The sequence below is a fragment of the Humulus lupulus genome, chromosome 5, assembly GCF_963169125.1.
Source record: "Humulus lupulus chromosome 5, drHumLupu1.1, whole genome shotgun sequence".
Taxonomy (NCBI): Eukaryota; Viridiplantae; Streptophyta; class Magnoliopsida; order Rosales; family Cannabaceae; genus Humulus; species Humulus lupulus.
In genome coordinates, this window is record NC_084797.1 from 110,329,272 (window position 1) to 110,353,075 (window position 23,804).

The 23,804-nt window shown below is 43.3% G+C and overlaps 1 protein-coding gene and 1 long non-coding RNA gene across 3 annotated transcripts; both read left to right on the forward strand.

Annotated features, from left to right (window-relative positions):
* The first annotated feature begins 4,548 nt into the window (after window positions 1–4,548).
* On the forward strand, window positions 4,549–6,997 carry LOC133780546 (MACPF domain-containing protein CAD1-like). Its single transcript, XM_062220219.1, has 4 exons — window positions 4,549–4,855; window positions 5,393–5,588; window positions 5,779–5,962; window positions 6,877–6,997. Exons 1-3 carry the CDS (start codon window positions 4,617–4,619, stop codon window positions 5,803–5,805), a joined length of 462 nt encoding a protein of 153 aa, XP_062076203.1. The 5' UTR covers window positions 4,549–4,616; the 3' UTR covers window positions 5,806–5,962; window positions 6,877–6,997.
* Window positions 6,998–9,680: 2,683 nt separating this feature from the next.
* LOC133780548 (uncharacterized) lies at window positions 9,681–11,147 on the forward strand. 2 transcript variants are annotated; one of them, XR_009869403.1, is made up of 4 exons: window positions 9,681–9,851; window positions 10,207–10,443; window positions 10,671–10,735; window positions 11,042–11,129. It is a non-coding gene; the product is annotated as an uncharacterized LOC133780548 (long non-coding RNA). The 2 variants fall into 2 exon arrangements; XR_009869404.1 differs by lacking the exon at window positions 10,671–10,735 and having other exon boundaries at window positions 11,042–11,147.
* Window positions 11,148–23,804: the final 12,657 nt, after the last annotated feature.

The following is a 23,804-nucleotide window of genomic DNA, read 5'->3' on the forward strand; positions in this document are numbered from 1 at the left end:
ACCACAATCACCTGCACCACTACGCCTAGTGCCACTTCTCTGACACTCGTACTAAATAAGTAGTGGAGGCACCCCCACGGACCCTAACTATGTACCAGAGTCGACACCACGACCTTCTGCACCACTACTACCTTTGCCACCACCCTGACAATGTACCCATGTACCATATGGTCCCGCGGGACCACAATGTATCATGAGTCATTAGAGCTTCACTATAAATTGATCTGAACCCATCAAACAAGGGGGTTGGAAAATTCTTGTAAGATCAGATTAATCTAACAGCAAAATATGAGTTTTCTTTCTATTTTCTACTTCCAATTTTCCTTCAAGTTTCTATAAGTTCATTTGTATTCATTAGATATTGATCTAAGTTTCTGAGTTTTCCATCCATATTCCGTTGACGAGTTCTTTCCGTCAACAGGTATTATAGGTGCTTTTTTGAAGGTTTTTCCAAAATAGTGACACCTATGACTGGGCTAACCTGAAAGAACGTCAAATTTTAGTGGACAGACAAGTGCGAACAGAGTTTTCAAGAGCTAAAGACCAGAATAACAACTACTCCCGTACTCACTATTCCAAAGGATACCGAGAGATATGTTATTTATAGCGATGCATCAAGTCAAGGACTCGGAGCTGTAATAATGCAACACGAGAAAATGATCACGTGCACCTCTCGACAACTGAAAAACTGTGAGAGAAACTATCCAACACACGACTTTGAGCTAGCAGTGGTAGTGTTCGCATTGAAGATCTGGAGACACTTTCTCTATGGGATCCATTGCGACATAAACACGGATCGCAAGAGTCTGAAATATTTCTCCACCCATAAAGAGTTTAACATGAGAAAATGGAGGTTGTTAGAATTGATCCACGATTACGATTGCGATATACTGTACCACCCAGGCAAGGCTAATAAAGTAGCTGACGCATTGAGTCAGCATCCAATGGCTTATGTAATTTCGGTGAAGTAAATACCCCAAGAACTACAAATCGATATCTCCATATTATTTTGCTGATAGTAGTGGGAAGATTGACAAAGTTATCCGTGCAACCCAAGATCATGGAAGCAATCCAAGGGGGACAACTCGCAGATCCGTGGATCCAACAACTGGTGCGCGAGACTTCGAAAGACATGCGACCAGGGTTTCACATCTCAGAGGATGGAGTGTTGGGTTTCAAGGGTAGACTAAGTGTGCCTGATGATAAGGAGATCAAGAAAAAAAACTCTTTTATGAGGCTCATAATACTCCTTATGTTATGCACTCGGGAACCACTAAGACGTATGAGGATCTCAAAAGATACTTTTGGTTGGTAGGAATGAAGAGAGATGTAGCGGAGTACGTGACACACTGTTTGACGTGTCACCAAATAAAGGCAGAGCATCAGCAACCTACAAGATTATTGCAATCGCTAGAGATCCCTAATTGGAAATGGGAAATGGTCACCATGGACTTTGTCACCGGGTTACCACACACTCTGAAAAGGCACAATGCAATCTGAGTTATTGTTGATCGACTGAAAAAATTCGCTCATTTCTTACACATCAAGACAATAGACAATGCAAATAAGTTGGCAGACTTATACATTGTTGAGATAGTGCGATTAAATAGGGTTCCCATCTCTATAGTGTCCGATCGTGACGGCGATTTACCTCCGCGTTCTAGAGGAGAATGCAAATGGGATTGGGAACTAAACTCAAGTTTAGTACTGTCTACCACCCACAGATGGATGGCCAGAGTGAGCGAACAATCCAGACCTTGGAGGACATGTTGGGAGCTTGCGTGCTAGATTTTCAAGGTTCATGGAGTGTAAAACGTCCATTAACTGAGTTCTCCTACAACAATAGCTATCATGACTCGATAAAATTTTCTCCATACGAGGCACCATATAGAAGAAAGTGTCAATCTCCAATCCACTTGCAGGAGACTGGTGGGAGGAAATTCTTGGGATCATAAGCGGTAGACCAAGCTACGGAGGACATTAGGTCGATTCGTTAGAGGTTACAGAACGTTATCGATCGACAACGTAAGTATGCCGATCATCGAAGGAGACTTTAGAATATGAAGTTGGGGACAAGGTATTGTTAAAGATAGTTCCACTAAGAGGAGCTATGAGGTCACCAACTAGCCCTTCTGCTCGCGTTCTCTAGAGTTCACGATTTATTCCATGTGTCAACCTTAAGGAAGTACGTGAATGACCCCACTCATGTGCTAAGTTATGATGAACTTAACATAGATCCTCAGCTGAGTTATGAGGAAAATTTGGTGAAAATTCAGGATCGGAAAGACATGGTGTTAAGAAACAAAACAATACCTTTGGTAAAGGTGCAGTGGTGTAACCATAACATTGAAGAGGCAACCTAGGAGACAAAAGCCGAGATGTGGGAGCGGTATACCCATCTGTTTTGAGTTTGAGGATGAAACTTTTATAAATTGTAGGTATTGTAACGCCTCGTGTTTTGAACACACGTTAGTAGCCGGGCTTCTAAGGGCTTCTTTTTATAAATTGTAGGTATTGTAACGCCCCGTGAGAATATCTTACTCGGGCTTCTAAGGGAATTTTTGTCAATTTGATAAAATTACCAAAATTATGTGAGATGTGAAATTTTTTACTTTTGGGTCACATTTTATTTAATTAATAAAGCTTTGAGATATTTAAAAACTATCACTACAACAATTTTTAGTATATATTACATTAAAAAATAACATTTATTTAAAAGTGTTATTGATAGATGATTAAAAAAAAAACACGGAACAAATATTTTGGCACCATATGAAATATACCCAGGCGCCAAATGAAAAAATTGGGTCTAATTTCTCTCAGCCATAATTTAATCCCTAAACTTAAGATACCCAAACAATTTCTCTCAGCCTCCATTGTCGCCTCTCTGCCTCTCTTTCTTGCACTCTGTATTCTCCTCCATTCACACTCTCTCACACACTTATCCTCTCTCACTCTCATCTCGTCTCATCTATCTCTACCTCACGACATCGGTACGAGCTTCCGGAGCACACAACGGCTGTATCGCAGGCTGTACATCACGCCGACTATCTGAAGTTCTTCAACTTACCACGACTCGTATTCTCCTCTGCTTGCGTCTTTTTAAGGTACGATACCATTACTTTCTATTTCATCATATTTTACTGTATTTTAGTAATGTATTATTAATACAGCAGCTGATATTGATTGCTCTCCGGGCAAGAGAACAACTGAGAAAGTTCCTGTTTGCAACTTCCATGAGGTACTTTCATTTGATTTGCTGGGTTTTCGTTTCTTCTGGATTTGGCTCTGTTGTATTGCTAAAAATGAAAGCTTTGGGACTTTATTTATATTTGGGGGAGATTGAAAATTTAAAACTGTTTGCTCGGATAGTTATTTCAGAGTGTTTACTACATAATTTGATGTTGGGTATTGGGTTATTAGGATTGGTAACTCTGTTTCTTTCATTGTTAGTTTGGTTGTGATTTAGTTGAGAAGATTATATTTCAAACAATTTGGTCCCGAGTTCTGATGGTGGGAGTTTTGTCTTTTCTTGACTGAATTTGCTTCAGGCATATCTGATATTACTATAGCCATATCTGTTTCAAGCATTCCTTTTCAAGGTTCTGTTAGGTCTCTCTCTCAGTCCCTTTTCAACGGTATTTCTTTTAGGAGAATAAAAGATTGATTGAATTTCTTAACTTGACATTGCTTTTGGTAGAATGTCATTATCTTCCTTGTGGCTGCTGTATTTGATAATTGGTGTTTTTAAGAACTTCAATATTCATGTCCTAATGTGGAAAATACAGTCTTGTTTTTTTTCTTTTTGGTTGCTAGGTTTTGGGATTCTTTGTCATATACTTAGTAGTTACTTTAGTAAGTTGTTGTTTTGTGAAAATGATGTGTTTTGGTACTCTTGGTTGCAAATTGATGCGAATATGAAATGTTGAACCAATCTGTCCATGAACTGTCTTGTATCTAAATACAAGCTTCACACAAATAGTTGTGTGCCTAAGCCTTTCTTGACAGTTTTTATTAATCAATAATCATCATCGGTGTAAGCTGATGAGGGCATCAGGAACTATATTCTGAAACTTGTTGACTTTCTACAAAATCCTTTAATCATTGGAACCAACTGAAGTGAAGTTTAAGAAGCTGTCATGAAAATTGCAATTTTCTTTATCATCATTATCTTTTTCCCTGTACTGTGAAAAAGTCTTAAAGTTATTTTGAGGTTTTCTGCAACTTTGACACTGAGTCATAGCCCTTAAAGCAAGGCTACTAGCTAAACAACTACATGAGAAATGTTTGCATACTGAATAACAACATGAACAATACAGAGAGGGAGACACCCGATAATATGATCATTGTCATCTTTGATGTGTTTAATACAAGCTGCAGTACACACGTTCAACTGTATTATAGTTTAAAGCTAGTATTTTGGCTGAAATTTATGGAATTACTATGTTGAAATTCCTATTGTTATTTGTATCATTTGTTTTACAGTATAATATCTTTTACTTTTGCAGTGGTAATACAACACATTTTGGCATTTTCTGGTGCTAATTGCCGCATAAATTTTTAAATTTTGAATAATCATCTTACTTACCTTATTCCTTGGATGCTTGAACTATCAGATGGCAGAGTACTTCAATAAGAAATATGATATCTCAGGCAACATTCCCCTTGGAAGTTTCAATTCAATGTTCAATTTCACTTGTTCTTGGCAAGTTGATGCGGCAACTACCAAATCCCTTGCCATGGTTGGATACATAATTCCTCTTTTTACAGTTAAACTAGAAAAGCCAAATTTAATTTTGCGTGAGGAAGTTAAACGAGTTGTTCCTTATTCTTGGGATCCTGCATCATTGGCAAGGTGAGGAACTTTCATTTATTGTGGTGATTTATAAGACTTTAGTTCTTAGAAAAATTGTTGATATGATGCACCCTTTGAACAAGATGTGCATTATCAACTAAATTAATAAGATAGTATTTTGAAATAAACATGTGCTCCCTTATCAATAATCAGGTATTTCAATGCCTACTTTGATAAATAAATAATTAAAATGCAAGTTTAAGAGCACTGGAAAACTCTGGTGTGTGCTGCTCAACAGAGCAATGGGGCTGTGACCCTAGTAATAGTCTATGCACCTTTTGCACTTTGAGATTTAGTAGGCACCTGCAAAACACAAACTTTATATGCCCCATGAAAATTGATGAAGGAATGGCCCCTTAAAATCACTTGTGCCGCAACTTTTGTTATAAAGTTTTTAAATGCCAGATTGCAGGAATTATTTTGTATTTATCACATTGAGGATATATAAGGCTGTTATCTTTGATGTTGAGAACAATTTGGTTAGGACAGTAGAAACTGACAGGCATATTCCACTATTTTTTCCCTTTCATTCTTCAGTTTTATTGAGAATTTCGGAACACATATTGTTACATCTGTGACAATTGGTGGAAGAGATGTAGTTTACATAAGGCAGCACCAGTCATCTCCTTTGACAGGATTGGATATAGAGAATTATGTAACAGATATGGGTGATCATAGATTTCAGGACTCAAATAGCCAGTCAACCGCTGGCCCCTTAAAATACAAAGACAAGGTTAGTATTTGTAACGATTTCCTTAATTAAAAAACAATAATTCTTCTAAAAAGTTTGTACACTATCATCTGCTCTGTTCTTCAGCATATATATTTTTCTCTCTTTCCTCTGGTGTAGTTAATTTTCTTTTGATTAAACTATCTGTGTTTTTATGGCTAAAACTTGTTCCTAATTCAGTTTCTTGCAGCAGGATGTTACAGTAATTTTTAGAAGATGAGGGGGAGACGATCTTGAACAAAGTCATTCCAAGTGGGCAGAGACTGTAGGATTAGCACCCGACGTGATAAACATGACGTTCACTCCCATTGTTTCTTTACTTGAAGGAGTACCTGGAATAAAGCATTTAGCTCGTGCAATCGAGTTATATTTGGAATGTAAGACACAACCTAAACTTACTTCATTAAACATCTATATTGGCATAAATCAGACATTAAGAACATTGTTTTATTTCGTAATGTATGGTGTTATAAATCTAACACTATGCTTCTTAGTGAGAATGCTAACTTGAGATATGGAAAATAATGTTAATAAAGTTACCAACTTGAACTCCATTTCTTACTAGTAAAAGGGCTCACATTTTAGTGTAAATTGGTTTAAGATCTTCTAGTACTTGCATGTTTATCTTAAACAATGAACTTCTTGCTGTTTTTGTGGGGGTTGAATGTTTCTTCACAACTCACTGCATCCCTTGCTGAGAATGAGCAGAAGCCAGTCAGCAAAATGCTACCATTGGCTAGTCTAAGTTGGGTGGCGGCCAGTAGTTCGTGATACAGAAAAGCTTTAGTTAGTAGGAATAAAGTGATTTGGTAGTTTAGAAGATATTTAAGTGTTGTAGTTCATTGACCATCTATATATTAGTAATTGGTATTTCCTATCAGCAACAAACATGTGAAACTGGTGGACTTAAAAAAAAGGAGCCTTTCTTGGCAACTTGGTCATGTTGACTTCCTCATTTGTATCTTTCCTTTATGATAGGTTAAGTATGTTAAAGTATTTTAGACAATCAGACCAATCAAAAAGCAGAAGGTTTTTCTTAATACTACCAAGTTACCAACTTTGATTTATATTTATATATATTGTTTGTTAAAAACTTAAAAGTATGTGCTTGCTGTCATCATCGATGCTTGGTGCCAATACTTCTGATCAGCTGAAAGAATAAAGTTAAATATTTGACATTATTTAATGTTATTATCTCTTGGAATTATTTTCTTCATATACTTAATGATCTTCTCTACTTAACATAGTCTAGCCTTTTAGCTATTGACATTTTTCAATATATTTTGGCCAGTCAAACCGCCTATTGAAGATTTACAGTATTTTTTTTATTTTCAAATCGCTCGAATTTGGGCTCCTGAGCAGAATAACCTGCAAAGAAAGGAGCCTGTTTGTTCCTCTCTTTAGTTCAGCTTGATCGGTCCCAAGCTTTATATCAGCCCTGATCAGGTATTGCTTACTCTAATAAAAGAAATAATATTTCCTATTTCATTGGAACAGAGAGCATTTTTCTTCATGTTATTCATTTGTACTAAATATGAGTTTTATAATAGTAAATTTTTAGGTGAAGATAAATATAATTATAAGTATCGTTTTTTAGATGTCACATAGTAAAATGATGTTATTTTTATAATTACTATGTGGCATATATAATTTGGTACTTTGTTGGATTATTACTTTGTAAAAAATTACTAAAAGTGTTGTTTTAGATTTAAGAATATCTATTTTTACCCTACTGAAAATTAACATTTTGGTGTGACGAGGGGGACTTCATCTAGGTGCTTGTGGTGTCACTGGGAAGGACAACACTAGTTTGCTCTTGGGTTCGGTGAGGGGTCCGACTCGTCTTCACGGAAAAGTGCAGCTGGTGTGAGACAGAGGTTTTTTCTTCTGCCCTCTCTTTTTTCTTTCTTTTTTTAGAGTTTTGCATTTCTAGTTTTCTCTGTGCGGTTGGAATTTGTTTTTCGAATTCATAGTTTATGGATTTACAACAAAGTTTCAGTAGGATTTTTCTATGAGTTTTTTTTTTTTGCTTCAGATTTACGATTATATTTCATAGCCATGAGTTTGTTCCATGATAGATTTTATTATATGTTTTGATTTGCAAGTATCATATTTATGAATTTGCTCTATCTTTTGTTTAAGATTTGTGTATCAAAACTGGTTTTAGACTTTTTTTGTTTACTTTTTAGTAGATTTTGTTAGTTTTGCCTCTGATTAATGGTGTTGCCTTTGAGTTTTTAGTAGATTTTTATGTTTTAGAGAGTTTTTTAAGGGGGTTTATAAATCAGTTGTAAAGATTTATTTTGGTGATTTCGTATGGTCATTGCTCTTGATGCAGTAGTCGTATTGAAGTCTTTGGCTCCTCTATGTCTCAGTAAGCATTGCATTAAGTTGGCCACCTACACGATGAAAGATAGTATGCCTAAGCTTAAGTTCTATTCTCAATACATTTTGAACGTTAAATTCATTAACTTTTGTTTTATTGACTTAGAGGGTAGCGTGGATTTTGTCATTTGTAATGCTGCCAAAACGAAATGAACTATTTTATTTGTTTGGTACACCAACTTTATTAATAATTACTAGCACCACAGGATGTTAGCAATCTTAACTTTCGTTTTGATAAGGGAAAGAATACCCCATTATTATAGTTATAGGATATGTATACCTGAGACCTTTAGAACAGGAACCAATTTGCCAAACTCGCTTGTGGTTCCCTTTAGAGATGAAAGGAAAACCTTCAGCACTTTATAGGGAAATCTTTTTCATTACTTTCTGTAGAGATGAGGCCTATGCAAGTTGGCTAGATGCCTCAACTGAAACAACTACCTTCCATAAGCTTTAACCCTCTTACTGATAGGAAAGTTGTGGCCCAAATCCTATATAGTAGTTTCGTTTATAGCTTAAAAAAATTATTAGTGTGACTTAGAGGACGGGGTGCCTACTGCTTCTTGTTGGGGTGCCTACTGCTTCTTGTAATTTATAGTAAATGATTTAGGTTGGGGTGCCTACTGCTTCTTGTAATTTATTTATTTATTGCTGAGTTATGAATAACCTATGCACTGTATTAGTGTGTTGGTATTATGCACAGTCTTCTGGAAGGATGTCAAAATCGTTGCTTATGATTGCTAGTAACATACGTATACTTGAATCAGTGAGGCAGCAGTATAAAAAAACTCATGACTTGTTGTCTTCTAAGTATTCTTATGAGCTTCTTTGCAATTTCTACATAAGTCTCAATCTACCACTGTACTTGGTATTATCAATGAGCATATCAACTTTCAAGGTACACATTTCTTCTTTTACCGCTTATGTAAAAATGCTTCCTTTATTTTTATATGATGTGTAATGTATGCATGTGTACTGGTTTGTAGTTTCTCCTGGACAGCCCAACTCAATTTCTGATGATGCGGAGGCTATTACATTGACTGGCAGCAGCCAGGATGCAGTCAGTCAGATTAATCAGAAGGAAATACATTGGGGGTGAGTCAACAAAGTTATCTTGTTTCAATCGGGTTTGCTTTTTTCTGTTACCCCCTCTTTGTGCTCTGAGTATTACACTTATGATCCATTGATTCATGTTGGTATGTTGAAGTTAAAATGGAATCTAAATGTCTTTTATTCATTCCTTTTTCATTTGTCTTCTGATCTCAGTATATATCACATGTTTTTCCCTTTTTCATTTTCATTCAAAATTATTTAGGAATGATAAGCATCATTCTTCTTTTCTAAATTAATTATTTAAAACTTGGTCAACCTACAGAGAGTTATTTAGTAGCCTAAAAGAGGTTTTTTTTTTCTTTCTATATGACAGTTTCCTATATATGTTTGTTAGTAATAGGAAATTTAAGTAGTTGCCATATTTTTATAGTTGCTGGAAGACTCTTTGGAAGAACGCTTGGAAAAGACTGGGGGTTTGCTTTCTGATTCTGAAAAGGCAAAAGGAGAAACTAAAGAGTCGGAGTGGGAGGAAAATAAGTTACAAAAATGTTTGGTTATTTTTTTTACTATCCATATCTGTGTAACCTCTGTTTAGACTGTGTTTGTGACTGTCTAGTTATAGGATATTTATCTGGCATCCACTCTTGTGATGCTTAATATTAACTCGTGTGTTCATAAAAGATCAGCAGAAGGAGGAAAGCAGGGCTCATCAGTTAAAAAGCTGAAAAAAGACAAGGCAACGGGAGCAACAGGGAAAGCCACTCGTCCTGAGACAAACATTGTAACTATGGCACCAAGAGTCAAACCAGAGCTTCCTTTGCCTACAATGTATTCTCTCGCTTTCTCCCTCTTTCTCTTATGTAATTTATACATCTTTCTATCTATGTATTTTTGACCTAGGATGTGCCTATTATTAGAAATTCCACATATTTAATTGGGGGTAATGTAGCATAGAATCCATGCAGGGCTTCAAATTATTTTGATGAGTAAATCTTTTTATGATGGAATATGTTGTTTCCAGTTTTAATCATCTCTGCCAATCGAAGTCTTTCAGAGGGATTTAGTCTTAGTGTTTGCATACCTATGATGTTTATTCTAGCAAAAAAAGGGAAATCTACCACTGTTTTGTAATGTTAACTTTTGATATAGGTTATTTGATTAATCTTTTATTTTGTTGCTTCAGTTCAGTCGAGGTTGAGCAGTCTATACTTGATCACAGTAGATTTTGTAACAAGAAAACAGGTTGATGATATTTAACTTTCATCATCAAGTTCTGAGGTTTGTGTTTTTCTCCAATTAATTATTCTTTTAGATTGAACATGTCTATACTCGTCACATGCTCAGAGACATATCTTGCCATGAAAAGAATCTGGACTTGAGGCTGGATCTGTGCACCAAAAGAACTGTAACTACTTTTACTGTAAGTTTTCTTTGTTTAATTACAGATGCACCTATATCTATAGAATTTATAACATTTAAATTCTTTTCTTTCTTTGTTTAAGATATATTTATTGTTAAATCTTATTTGTGTATATCCTAAAACTAAAAAGTAAACAAAGGAACAAAATAGATCTAAACTTGTCTAGAAATATCTGGTTTATCACTTCAATGATGCTGATTTCGGCTAAATTCTTCATGCTATTACAGGATGATGACTTGGAAAGCCTCAAATTTTTGATAAATTCTGCTAGATGTTAGGCACCCAATAAAAGGTAAAAAAAATGAATAAATGAAGTTGTGGTTAGTGTAAAAGATTTTCTTGAAGGTGAGTTATATTTTGTGGTTAAAGAGTGTCAGTGGTCTCTTGAATACACCATTAATCTGTTCGTGGGTCTTTGTATTGCTGATGCACACTAGTATGTTGAATAACTAGAATGAATCTTTATTGATACCAAAACCAGATTACAAGGGGTTCCAAGACTTATTGACCTTGGATTATATTTCTTATGAGAATAGTTTCATTCTTGTTAGCATGCAGTTTTATATTTGTTGCTTATCTTTCTCTATTTATTTTTCAGAGAGTTTGAACAAGTTCCCTTGAAGGACTAGTACACCATCTGGGGTTCACAGTCAAGCACAACAAGTTGAAGAACAGCTACAACATCAGCAACAGCAGCAGCAACAATAACATCATCCAAATTATAGTTTGAAGTAAAAAATGTTCAAGATTATAAAACTTTATTATGTTAAGCTTTCAAATTTAAGTTAGAACTAAGATCTCATGAAGTAGACACATTCATGGTTTGAATTAGTTATTGTTTAATGTAATACTTATGGTTTATCAATCTATTGAGAATTACATTTTATGATTAATTTTGATTTTGTTTATCAAAATACAATAATGAAAATCTTTTAATTAAAAAAAACCATATAAGTATACTTATCAAAAAATAATTTAAAATATATTATCCACACTAAAGTAACAATTTTATTACTATATGCTATGATTTAAAAACATATTATCAGCGTAGAAAATCGTTATGGTTTATATAATATAACAAACTAAAAATGTTATCAAAATAATCAAATGTAACAGTTGAAAAGTGTTATGAAAAAAGTATAAGATTAAACTTCAAATTTATAACCAAAAACTCTATCTAAATGTTATTATTTCAATATTATAGCAACTAAAAATGTGTTATTGAATAGTTTAAGATAACACCGAACATAACATTCAAATACTGTTATAGAAAAGACTGGACTTTTAATAACAGAGGCTATGCTAGCATTTTCAGAAGCGTTATCAATAGTCCCGGTTAGCAGTTTTTAAGTGTTATGAATACTGTTTTTTCTTGTAGTGTATAAGGTAAAAATTAAGGGAATTTTAGATAAATAAAATTACCAAAGGGGCCTTAAGTGTCTACGGAGAAAGGTAAAAATGAGCAAGGGCATAAAAGTCTTTTCTAATGGAGGAGAGAAAGCGTGGTGGGCGGCAAGGCTATGCCTAGGGCCTTCAAGAGCCTAGGACACCTACCCTAGGGGAAGAGTAAGAGCCTCACCCCATTCACAAGTTAAACCACAATCATTGTTCTCTTACAATTTTAATCATTTTCTCACAAATTATTTTCTCTTAAGAAAACACTCTCTTGTCCATTCCTTCTCCCAAACCTAAAACCCTAAAGCCCTCTAACCCTCTATTGCTGCAATCCTTTCTCTCCATAAGCTAAGCACACTCATCCCCCATTGAAGAAGGGAGAAGCTCAATAAATCATTTGTAGAGAGTAAGTTTCGAAACCTCCTTCATTTTTATTCTCTTTTCCTCTTCAAACCCGAAACCCTGAGGCTTTCCTATGCATGCATGTTGTAGCGTCCCAAATTTTCTAATAAGGCTTTAGGCCTTGATTAGTGTGCCTGGAGGGCAAAACGTGATTTAGTATATGAATATGTGAATTTGATGAGTATGTGATTAGAAATCCATGTTTAGGTGAATTAAATATGCATGTGGGCCCCATTTGGTTGTTAGGGGGATAATTGTAATTTTAGCCCATTGAGGGCATAAATGTAATAATTATGAATATTGTGATATATTCATGTTGCACGATACAAGACATTCTAGGGAGCGGTTTAGCTAGAATGTCACAACTAGGTCGAATACCCGACTCGGGGCAAGTCAAGGGGTATTCCGAGCATTAGAAATTTTATTGGGTTATCTATCGGGTTATGAAAATAAATATTTGGAGATATATTTGAAGTTAGAACGTTTAGGAGGGATTACCAGGGAAACTTACCATTTTTCCCTTGGGGACGTTTTTTGTACCACGAGCCTTGGAGGTAACTTAAGTGACTTAGGATAAGAAAGACAAACATAAGGTAACATTCAGAAACTTGATAAACCGACCCTCTCCCTATCTTGGAGTTTTCTCTCTCCCTTTGGAAGCTTGAAGACTTTGATCTATTGAAGAAGTTTGGCTTGCCTATATAGGGAATTGAGGCTGGTGGAGATTGAGGATTAGCTCATGGCAAAGCTATCAGTTGAGGTTTTCAGCGAGGCTCAGACTAGGGGACTATGCTCGGGACATCGGTGCTTGGAAAGCTTGGGACACAAGTAACAAAACTGTTGTACCCATAGAGCAAGGCATGGCCCTATAGTTTATATTGCAGGGCACGACCCTTTGTGATTGTGATGCAGGGCGTAGCCCCATTTATTACGTTTAAGTATTTGTTAAATTATGTTATGTGTGCATATTTGTGAATGAATGGCAAGGGTTGGGAACGGTGAAGACTGAGAATGGCGAGGGCCGGGAACGGCAAAGGCCAAGAACGGCAAGGGGCCGGGAGTAGCGTTAAGCACGCGAAGTGCGAGTTGCCAGGGTGAGACCCCTATAGGATACCTGGGTGTATACTGCGAACCTAGGGCCTGGTAAAGCGCCTTGGACGGCATGGTCGTTCTATGTTTAGCCTATTAGCAGTTTTATTATATGTTGATTGATAGCTATGCATATGTTGATTGCTTGTGTGGATTTTTCTTGCTGGGCTTCGGCTCACGGGTGCTCTATGGTGCAGGTAAGGGCAAGGGGAAGATTGACCAACCATGAGTACGAAGAGCGTGAAGCGACGTGTACATGTTTGGCCTGCCTAGCTGCCACAACCTGGGGTATTTTTTGGAGATGTGTTGTATTAAACAAAATTTTGTCATTTAGTCCACTTTAATTATATTTTTGAGTTGTAAATATTTTGAAACAGTATTTTGGGATCCCAAATGTTAAACGTTTTATAATTTTTAATGAATGTCAGCATTTTTCAAATTATATGACTTTTATTACAGTTTAGCTACACTTTGACCTAAATCCTCGATTAGCGAGTTAATTGCACGTTTTAAAATCACTTGGTAACGGCTCTAAGGAAGTAGGGTGTTACACATGTGATCTAATATCCATGCATGGCATTGATCTTGTGTTCTAGGGTTCAAGAGAAGCTTGTATTAGTTGGATGTCAATGATTTAACACTTTAGTGATCAAGCAAAAGCAAGGTAAGAGATCTTGGTAGTTTGCATGTTTTGTCCCTCATCTAAGTATTTGTACCCTAACTCTCTCTTAAAAATCTGCATGTGGGACTTTGGGGGGAGTTTGAGAAGCAATGGAAAACACATCTCCAACATAGAACTATCGAAAGGTAGAAATTTATGGTTGTTCTTGAGTTTTGTGATTTATGTTGGTAGATCTGGTTGTATAGGTTATTTTAATGGTTTTTGGAGTTTATTTTATTCTTAAGGTTGAGATTGTGTGATTTTTTATTTGCACGCATGCATGTGGCAAGGGTTATGCTAGAAATGCATATTCTTGTTAAGTTGTGTAAAAATGCATGCTGCCAAAATTTTGTTGTCTAGCTTCCAACGGGTCAGATCGCACTCTACTGCTTATTTTTGTGAAAATAAATTGTGTAGTTTCATATTTCTTTGTGAGTACTTGATGATAGGCTTTGGAATATTGTAAAAAGGAATTTTTTAAATGTATGTGTTATCTCCATTTCCTGCATGGACCCGAGACATTTGTCCGGGCCCATGGTCAGGGGCTGTTCAGCATGTGGGCCCGACCCAAGGCCTCTTGGAACGGGAGTGTCCAAGAGGGGGGGTACGGGCCCGGGGTGCATTTCTGGGCCCATTGGTGGGGGGGGGGGGGTCCGGCATGGTCATCCGGGTCCCATCATCCGGGAGACATGCAGATCGTTAGAACCCCCCACGACATACGCGTCCTGGTCCCAGACCCTGGTACGGTCCGGGCCTGTGGTAAATGAAGAGGGACAAAGGTAAACGAACCCGGATCACATTGACCCCGGTTAGAGGGGCCAAGCATCAAGGACCCTGAAGCCGCCCCACTCCGCGTGGGCGTTGTCCCCACTTTTCACCTGCAGAAAAGGCCACCTCGGGATTGCACGCCGTTGTTTCAGGTCTGCGCTGCCAAGTACTCTGACTGGTCTTGTCTCCAGAATCTACCTCGTAACTCGAAGTGTCCAGACCAAAAGCACCGTTTTATCAGGCGAGATATAGCTCTTGAGTCAACTTATTGGGCCTTAGCTGGTCTGGAATTCATGTATGTTGTATCTTTTATATTGGGCTTCCACTAGAAAGGCCAAGAATATCCATATCTCTTATGGGCCTAGGTCATACCCGGCCCAGACCCAGTGTTCCCATAAGCCTATAAATACAGGCTATAGAACACTAGAAAAAGGATCTCTCTTTTACTAAGATACAGTTACTCTGTCAAAATACAGAGAGAAACTCCATTGTAAATGGTTTTCCAAGCTATAATACTACAGACTCGTGGACTTAGGCTCATTAATGCCCCAACCACGTAAAAACCCCGTGTTAATCTTCTACTTTTATTACTATTACCCTTAAACAATATTTATTAATATAGTTACCGAAAACCTCGGTTAACAGTTTGGTGCTTTCATTGAGAGCTGAAGGAAGCTAGTGCTAACGTCAGGCCTTTACTACAATGGTGAACACACGACACATAACCTTCGACCCTAGCAATCCAGAGTAGGGCAACAGAGACCCGCTGCCTTCACAGCATCTCCCTCAGGATCTGCCAAAGAACGCGCCTCCTCAAACATCTCACCATGACGAGTCACAAGACTACGAGGGTGGAACAAAATACGAAGAGGAAAACGAGGAGGAATATTATGAAGAGGAAAATGAGGGGGAGTACCACGACGAAGCTGCGGATCCCGAGACCCCCGAAGGAGAGCCCGACCAGCAAGACAGGTGACCAGACTAAGGCAGCAAGTCCAGGATCAGGAAGCCAGGATCGCTGAGCAAGTGGAGGCGCATCGACGGATGCAAGAGTCTCTCCAAGCCCTGCAGGCACTCATAGCCGTGCAGGGTCCGACAGCCAATCCCGCAACTGGCCCACTTCCAGAAGGGCAGTAGCCTGCTCCACAAGAGCGAGCCGGGGCCCCCGAAGGAGCCAGTCCGGCCCCTCCCCCGGAGCCTTTTCCTGAGCCAGCTCCAGGAAACCCGGACAGGGAGAGAAAGAAGGCCGGTGGAAAGACACGAGAAAAGACCACCCCCGTCGCAAAAGCTGGGACTCGTTCCCGGCTGCTCCCTAGGAAAGAGAAGGTGCACCCCATCCCAGGACGAGACCACTAGATTGATCCGCAGGGGACGCGGCTGCGGAACGCACAGCCCTGGCACGCCCTAGGACGAGACGGGCAGGAAGGATCTTTGTACCCAAGTGCCTCGATTAACAAGAACCGTTGCGAACGGCCTCGCCGCGAGGAACGTCATGCCCTCTGTTCAGCGGACGACACTTCCCGGATAGACTTACGCGATGGACTGAACGCTCGGAAGGAGCAGGCCCACAAGGAAAAGATCCTCCCCCAAGGTGGTGACCTCAGGAACAACATCGATGACAGGAGGAACAAAAGAATCCCCCTAGAAGATGGCACGGCCAGGCAGCTCATGGAGCAGATGGCCGCGTTAAAAAAGGTCACGGATCGCCTGGTCCGCAAGCAAGAAGGCACGGACACCGACTCCGATGAAGAGGATAAAGAGCCCTGCGCAAGGCACATCCTGGACGCCATACTCCCCAAGGGGTTCAAGATGCCAAGCCTCACCGCCTATACTGGAAACACCGACCCCAGGGACCATCTGTCCCGATACAACCGGCTCATGACAATGGCCCATGTCAGTGACGACGGCAAGTGCCTCTGCTTCTCGATCACTTTGGGCGGTCCCGCCGAAGAGTGGTGGAAGAGACTTAAGCCGGGATCCATCCAATCCTGGTCCGGGCTACAGTCAGCGTTTCGCAAGCAGTTCGTGGCCGCCATGAGGATGAATCAGCGCTCTCGCAAATATCAAGCAACTCCCTGCATAGACACTGAGGGCCTACATCCAGCGCTTTACTGAAGAAGCCTCCAAGATGAAAGTGGACGACGGACAGCGCCTGGTGGCACTGCAGTCTGGAATTTTGGTCGGGTCCCCCTTTTGGGATGACATGCAGTGTAGCAAGGCCGCTACCCTGGAAGAGTTCATCAGGAGGGCCCAAAGATTCATCAACTGGGAGGAAGCCCAGATCCAGGCCTTCGGGTGGCCCCCGGCTCCGCATCCCATCCCCCAGACGTTCCCGGGATATGGGGGACAGTTCCCGGTGCAGTCCTACACCGCGCCCCGCATTGCCCCGGGACCGGTCGTCGCGCCTGGGGTCAACTACACCCCTACGGTGTACGACCCTGCCACTTCAGGGTACGCCCCGGCCCAATCCACCCACTTCTCCGGTTATGGCATCGCGCCGGCAGGACACAGCATGGCCCCTGTCGGGGCCCAGCAGTCACAGACAAGAGTGACTGAGGCGAGCGTGAACCCCTCCCAGGGGAAGCGATCGGGCAAAGGCCAGAACCGGCCCGAGTCGGTCAAGAAGGGGAAGAGGGGCTACGAGCCCCAATATTACGAATTCACTAACCTGGTGGACACCAGGGAGAACATCTATCTGGCAACAGAAAGGGCGTTTCACTACCGGAAGCCTAGCCCCATGTTCAAAGGAGGAAGGAGTCCGAGAGACACCAGCAAAAGGTGCGCCTATCACAAGGATGTGGGCCACACCACCGATGAATGCCGGTAGCTCAAGGATGAGATTGAAAATCTCATCAAGCTGGGGGGCCACACCACCGATGAATGCCCGTGGGAGTCCCGGGCCTGTCAGCAAGCCTCGGAAAACCCGCGGTCCCGGGAACGACTCGGGCATACCCCCCCAAGGGAGGATATGCATAGGGACCCCCGGCGCAGGACCCTCAGGGGGCCCCCGTCGCGCAGGTTCCCGGCCTCGGAATGCCTTACCCCTCTGGGGCAGCACCCCCTCGAGTTGACGGACATGTGGCCACCATCTCGGGCGGACCTCACCTGGGAGGGCCATCTAGGAATGACCATAAGCGCTACCTAAGCGAGCTGGACCACGATCAGGAGGTGTGCGCCCTTGTCCAGGCTCCGGCTCAGCGCCCTAAGTTGATAAACCTCCCCATCACCTTCACGAAGGACAACGCCCGCAATGTCCACTTTCCGCACCACGATCCGTTGGTCATAGATGCTCAAATGGCCAACAAGTTGGTGTCCCGCATGTTGGTGGACGACGGGAGCTCCGTCAATCTGTTGTTCAAGCCCGCTTTCACCGCCATTGGCTTGACTGAAGGGGATCCGGCATCGTTCCCGACCCAAATTTACGGCTTCAACGGAGATGCACTTCTCCCCATGGGAAAGATCCAGCTGCCAGTTACGCTGGGGAGTGAATTGCAGCACTCGTTCAAGTTCTGCACCTTTGTAGTGGTGGACTGCCCCACCGCTTACAACGTCATCTTTGGCCGGTCTGCATTGGTCGAGTTCGGAGCCATCACCTCCATCCACCATCTTTGCATGAAGTTCCCATGTGACAGCGGAGGGTTAGAGACTGTCCGGGGAGACCAGAAGAGCACCCGGAAGTGCTACCATGTGTCAGCCCGGCCCTTATACATGATCCAGGAAGAGCCCGTTGAGGACTTCGTTGAACCAATTCCCCTCCCGCCTGCTGAGAGGGTGGTCCAGGAAGAAGATGACCTGGACCCGTGGATAGGGGACGAACGCGTCCTGGAACCAATGGACGAGATAGAAGAGGTGTGCATCAGTGAAACCGATCCGACCCGGAACATCCAAGTCGGAAAAAGTCTGCCGGCAGACGTTCGAGCCGCCATCATCCCCCAAGTTAAGGGAAACCAGGATATCCTGGCTTGGTCTCACTCAGACATGACTGGGATCGACCACAATATCATTTTCCACGCATTAAGTATTGACCCAAACGCGACCCCGATCCGCCAGAAACGCAGGCCTTTTGGGACGGAGAAGGCCGAGGCCCTTAAGCTGGAGTTTAAGAAGTTGTCTTCCATCAACTTCATACGCGAGGCTGTGTACCCCGTGTAGCTGGTCAATCCCGTCTTGGTGCCAAAACTGAATGGGACATGGAGAACATGCATCGACTTCACGGACCTCAACAAAGCCTGTCCGAAGGACTGTTTCCCGCTCCCCCGGATCGACCAAATGGTGAATGCTATGTTCGGGTACGAGATCTTGAGCTTTATGGATGCTTACTCTGGCTCCAATCAGATCTCTATGCACGTGGAAGATCAGGAGGACACCAGTTTCCAAACCGACAAGGGAATCTACTGCTACATAGTCATGCCTTTCGGACTAAAGAATGCCGGAGCAACTTACCAAAGGCTCGTCAATCGAATGTTTCGGGCCCAGTTAGGGCGAAACATGGAGGTATACATCGATGATATGCTGGTCAAGTCCAAGACATCCCAGAACCATTTGGATGACCTGGCGAAGGCTTTCGCAGTCATCCGGAAGTACGAGATGAAGCTGAATCCCAAAAAGTGCACTTTTGGCGTGGCCTCCGGGAATTTCCTGGGCTTCATAGTGAGTTTCCGGGGAATAGAAGCAAATCCAGATAAGATCAAGGCACTGATTGACATGGCCACTCCCCAGAAGCACAAGGATGTACAAAGCATGACGGGGCGAATAGCCGCCTTGAGTCACTTCGTTTCCAAAGCCACGGACAAGTGCGTCCCGTTCTTCAACGTCCTTCAGGGAAGCCAGCGTTTTGAATGGTCACCCGAATGTGAAGAGGCCTTTCGTAAGCTGAAAGAACACACAACCTTCGACCGTGACTATACTTGGCCGTGACTGAGCACGTGATCAGCACCGCGTTGGTACGAGAGGAAGAAAGGGCACAGCTCCCGGTATACTATGTAAGCAAGCGATTGCTGGACACTGAGTCTCGGTACCCATTGATCGAAAAGCTAACTTTCTGCCTGCTGATGGCATCCCGAAAGCTTCGACCTTACTTTCAGGCCCACGCCATAAAGGTCCTAACCAACCATCCCCCGCGGCAGGTGTTACAGAAGCCAGAGTCATCGGGAAGACTTCTAAAGTGGGCCATGGAGCTGAGCTACTTCGATATATCCTACGTCCCTAGGGTGTCCATCAAGGGACAGGCCCTGGCCGATTTCATCGTTGAATGTTCTGGGGTGCCTCCAGAAGACAATATTCCAGAAGCCCCCGCAGTGCCCGTATGGAAAGTCTTCGTGGACGGAGCCTCGAATGAGAACGGGGCCGGGGCCGGGATCATCTTGGTATCACCGCAGGGGCACCAGTTACAAAATGCCCTCCGTTTCCAGTTCAAGGTGTCAAATAATGAAGCGGAGCATGAAGCTCTCCTAGTCGGGCTGTGTTTGGCCCGGGAGGTAGGGGCAGCGAACCTAGAAATCTACAGCGATTCGCAGCTAGTTGTCAGACAAATCTCAGGGGAATATCAGACTAAAGGAGAGAGAATGACAGCCTACGTGACTCAAATGAGGGAAATGCTACAGGCATTCACAACACATTCCATCCGCCAGATCCCCTGGGAGCAAAATGTCTTCGCAGATACACTAGCGAAACTGGCCACCGACGCCGAGGCAGAGCTGGCCGGACTAGTCCCCGTCAACCATCTCCCCGTCCCAAGCATCAAGGCCCCCACGGTCGACACCGTCGATCACTCCACTTCCTGGATGGGACTGCTCATCCGCTACCTGTCTACTGTGGAAGTTCCAAACGACCGGGCCGCAGCCAGGAAACTCCAGTACCAAGTCCACCGATATGTCATGATGGATGGAAAACTCTATCGCTGGGGTTTATCCATGCCTTACCTCAGGTGTGTGTTCAGGACTGAGCTGAGCGCCATCATGCATGAAGTGCATGAAGGTTTCTGCGTTGATCACACTGCCGGGCCCAGCCTATCCAAGAAGATCCTGCGCCAAGGATACTTCTGACCAACCATGAAGAAAGACTATATTGACTACGTCCGCAAGTGCGAACAGTGCCAGAGGTACGCGAAGGTCCCATGGGCCCCCCCGACAGAGATAACCTTGATGAATAGCCCCTGGCCCATCGCAGTGTGGGGGATCGATCTCGTCGGATCTCTCCCGACCGGGAAAGGAGGGGTAAAGTATGCCATCGTGGCCATGGACTATTACACGAAGTGGGTTGAGGCGGATCCCATGAACACAATCACTTCCTAAAAGGCCTTAGATTTCTTCATCAATAACATAGTGTGTCGGTATGGCCTCCCCTACAAAATCGTGTCCGACAATGGGAAGCAGTTCGACAGCGCCCACTTCACGGATTTTTGCGAAAGGCACGGTATAGTGAAGAGATTCTCTGCGGTTGCTAGGCCCCAGGAAAATGGGCAGGCAGAAGCCGTGAAAAAAATCCTGAAGGGGACGCTGAAGAAAAAACTCCAGGCTTGTAAGAGCAAATGGCCCGAGGAACTGCCCTGCGTACTATGGGCTTACCGGACGACCGAGAGGACGTCAACTGGATACACCCCCTACTCTATGGTCTACGAATGCGAAGCCGTCATCCCGATCTAAACGACTGTCCCGTCCCACCAACGAGACACATATGACCCCGTCCAGAACTACGCCTTACTCCAAGAGTCACTAGATCTCATCGAAGAGATTCAGGAATAGGCGCAAGTGCAGCTGAAGATGTACCAAGGCAAGATCGCGCGACACTTCAACTCCAAAGTCAAGAGCCGTAAGTTTGGAACCGGCGACCTTGTCTTGCGAAGAGTCTTCCCTGCTACTCAAGATCCGGGAATGGGGGTTCTGGGCCCAAATTGGGAGGGGCCGTATGAGATCCAACACGAGGTGTGCCCCGGGACATACCGCTTAAAGCGGCTCGATGGCTCGGAAGTTCCGCGAGCCTGGAATGCGGAGCATCTCCGTAAATACTATCAGTAGTCAGAGAGCATTTTCCAGTTTAATATTTTCGTTGTAAACAATGTACGGCTCAGGGCGAACCTTTTACAAACAATGAAAATGGCGTGTGAAAAACGTCATAAAGAAATGTTGTAAAACTATGCTAATCTTTCTCAAGTGGCCCCAGACCCGCCTCCGCTCACTTGCAGGCGATATCCCGGGTATAAGCAAACACCTGGCGAGACGCAAGCATATGCTAGTCCCGGCTCGGACCACCAAGGTCCGGGCGACGCAAACCCCACGGTCCCACCCCGGACGAACGATGTCCGGGGGTATAAAATGAAGAGGACCGAGTCCAAGGCCGGTCCCACCCTGGAAGAACAATGTCCGGGGGTATAAAATAAAGAGGGCCGAGCTGGAGGCCAGTCCCATCCCAGACGAACGATGTCCGGGAGTTCAAAATAAAAAGGACCGAGCTGGAGGCCGGTCCCACCCTGGACGAACAATGTCCGGGGGTATAAAATGAAGAGGACCGAGTCCAAGGCCGGTCCCACCCCGGACGAATGATGTCCAGGGGTATAAAATAAAGAGGACTGAGCCGGAGGCCGGTCCTATCCCGGACGAACGATGTCCAGGGGTACAAAATAAAAAGGACCGAGCCGGAGGCCGGTCCCACCCTGGACGAACGACGTCGGGGGGTATAAAACAAAGGGGACCAAGCCCAAGGCCGGTCCCACCCCGGACGAACGATGTCCGAGGGTATAAAATAAAGAGGACCGAGCCCAAGGCTGGTCCCACCCTGGATGAACGATGTCCGGGGGTATAAAATGAAGAGCACCGAGTCCAAGGCCGGTCCCACCCCGGACGAACGATGTCCGGGGGTATAAAATAAAGAGAACCGAGCCGGAGGCCGGTCCCATCCCGGACGAACGATGTCCGGGGGTATAAAATAATAAGGACCGAGCCGGAGGCCGGTCCCACCCTAGACGAACGATGTCCTGGGGTATAAAATAAAGAGGACCGACCCGGAGGCCGGTCCCATCCCGGACGAATGATGTCCGGGAGTATAAAATAAAAAGGATCGAGCCGGAGGTCGGTCCCACCCCGGACGAACGAAGTTCGGGGGTATAAAATAAAGAGGACCGAGCCGGAGGCCGGTTCCACACCAGGCGAACGACGTCTGGGGATATAAAACAAAGAGGACCGAGCCCAAGGCCAGTTCCACCCCGGACGAACGATGTCCGGGGGTATAAAATAAAGAGGACCGATTGGAGGCCGGTCTCATCCCGGACGAAGATGTCCAGGGGTATAAAATAGCGAGGACCGAGCCCAAGGCTCGTCCATTCCGGACAATTGATGTCCTGGAGACAGAAGCATCCAGTTTTCCCCAGGGCAAAGCCATGGCCTAAAGCTGATAAAAGGAGAACAAAGCTCCAAGTTAAATTAAGCCCCGATGGCCCTGGACTTGGTGTCGGGATTAAAAACTCGGTGAGTTAAGTCGTTGGGTCTCGTCCAAGTCGTTGGAACCAGAACTAAGCCCTCACAATCAATTAATCGCGGCAACAAAATGAAATTTCTACTCGGAACAACGAAAGGAAGCCTACATAAAAACCAAAGAAGGTAGCAGTGTTTTGAACTTAATTACAAGCCAAAAATACTAATAAAATTACAAGGCCGGGATTCGGGCCTACAACTTGTCCGCCCAGAGGTCCGCGTCCTCCTTATCCTTGGCCTCGAACTCAGCCTGCTTCGATTTCAGATCAGGGAAGACAAGGAGGTTCATACTCTTGTCCTTGCACTAGGCCATGTAAATGGCCTCATCAAAAGTGAAATCCAGCAAGCCCTCAGCCTCTACCTTTTCGCGGCGGGATATTTCGTACGCCGCCTTCTCCCCAAGGAGGGAGTCGCCCAGTTCACAGACCCGGACCTTCAAGGCCAGGACTCCTCCTTATCCAGGACGGACTAAGCCGCGGCCGCCTCCAAGAGTGTTGCCCGCTCATCGGCCTCCTTTGATTTCTGGGACAACTCCTCTTCCAATCCGGCCTTGGCGCGGTTGAGCTCCTCACGCTCCA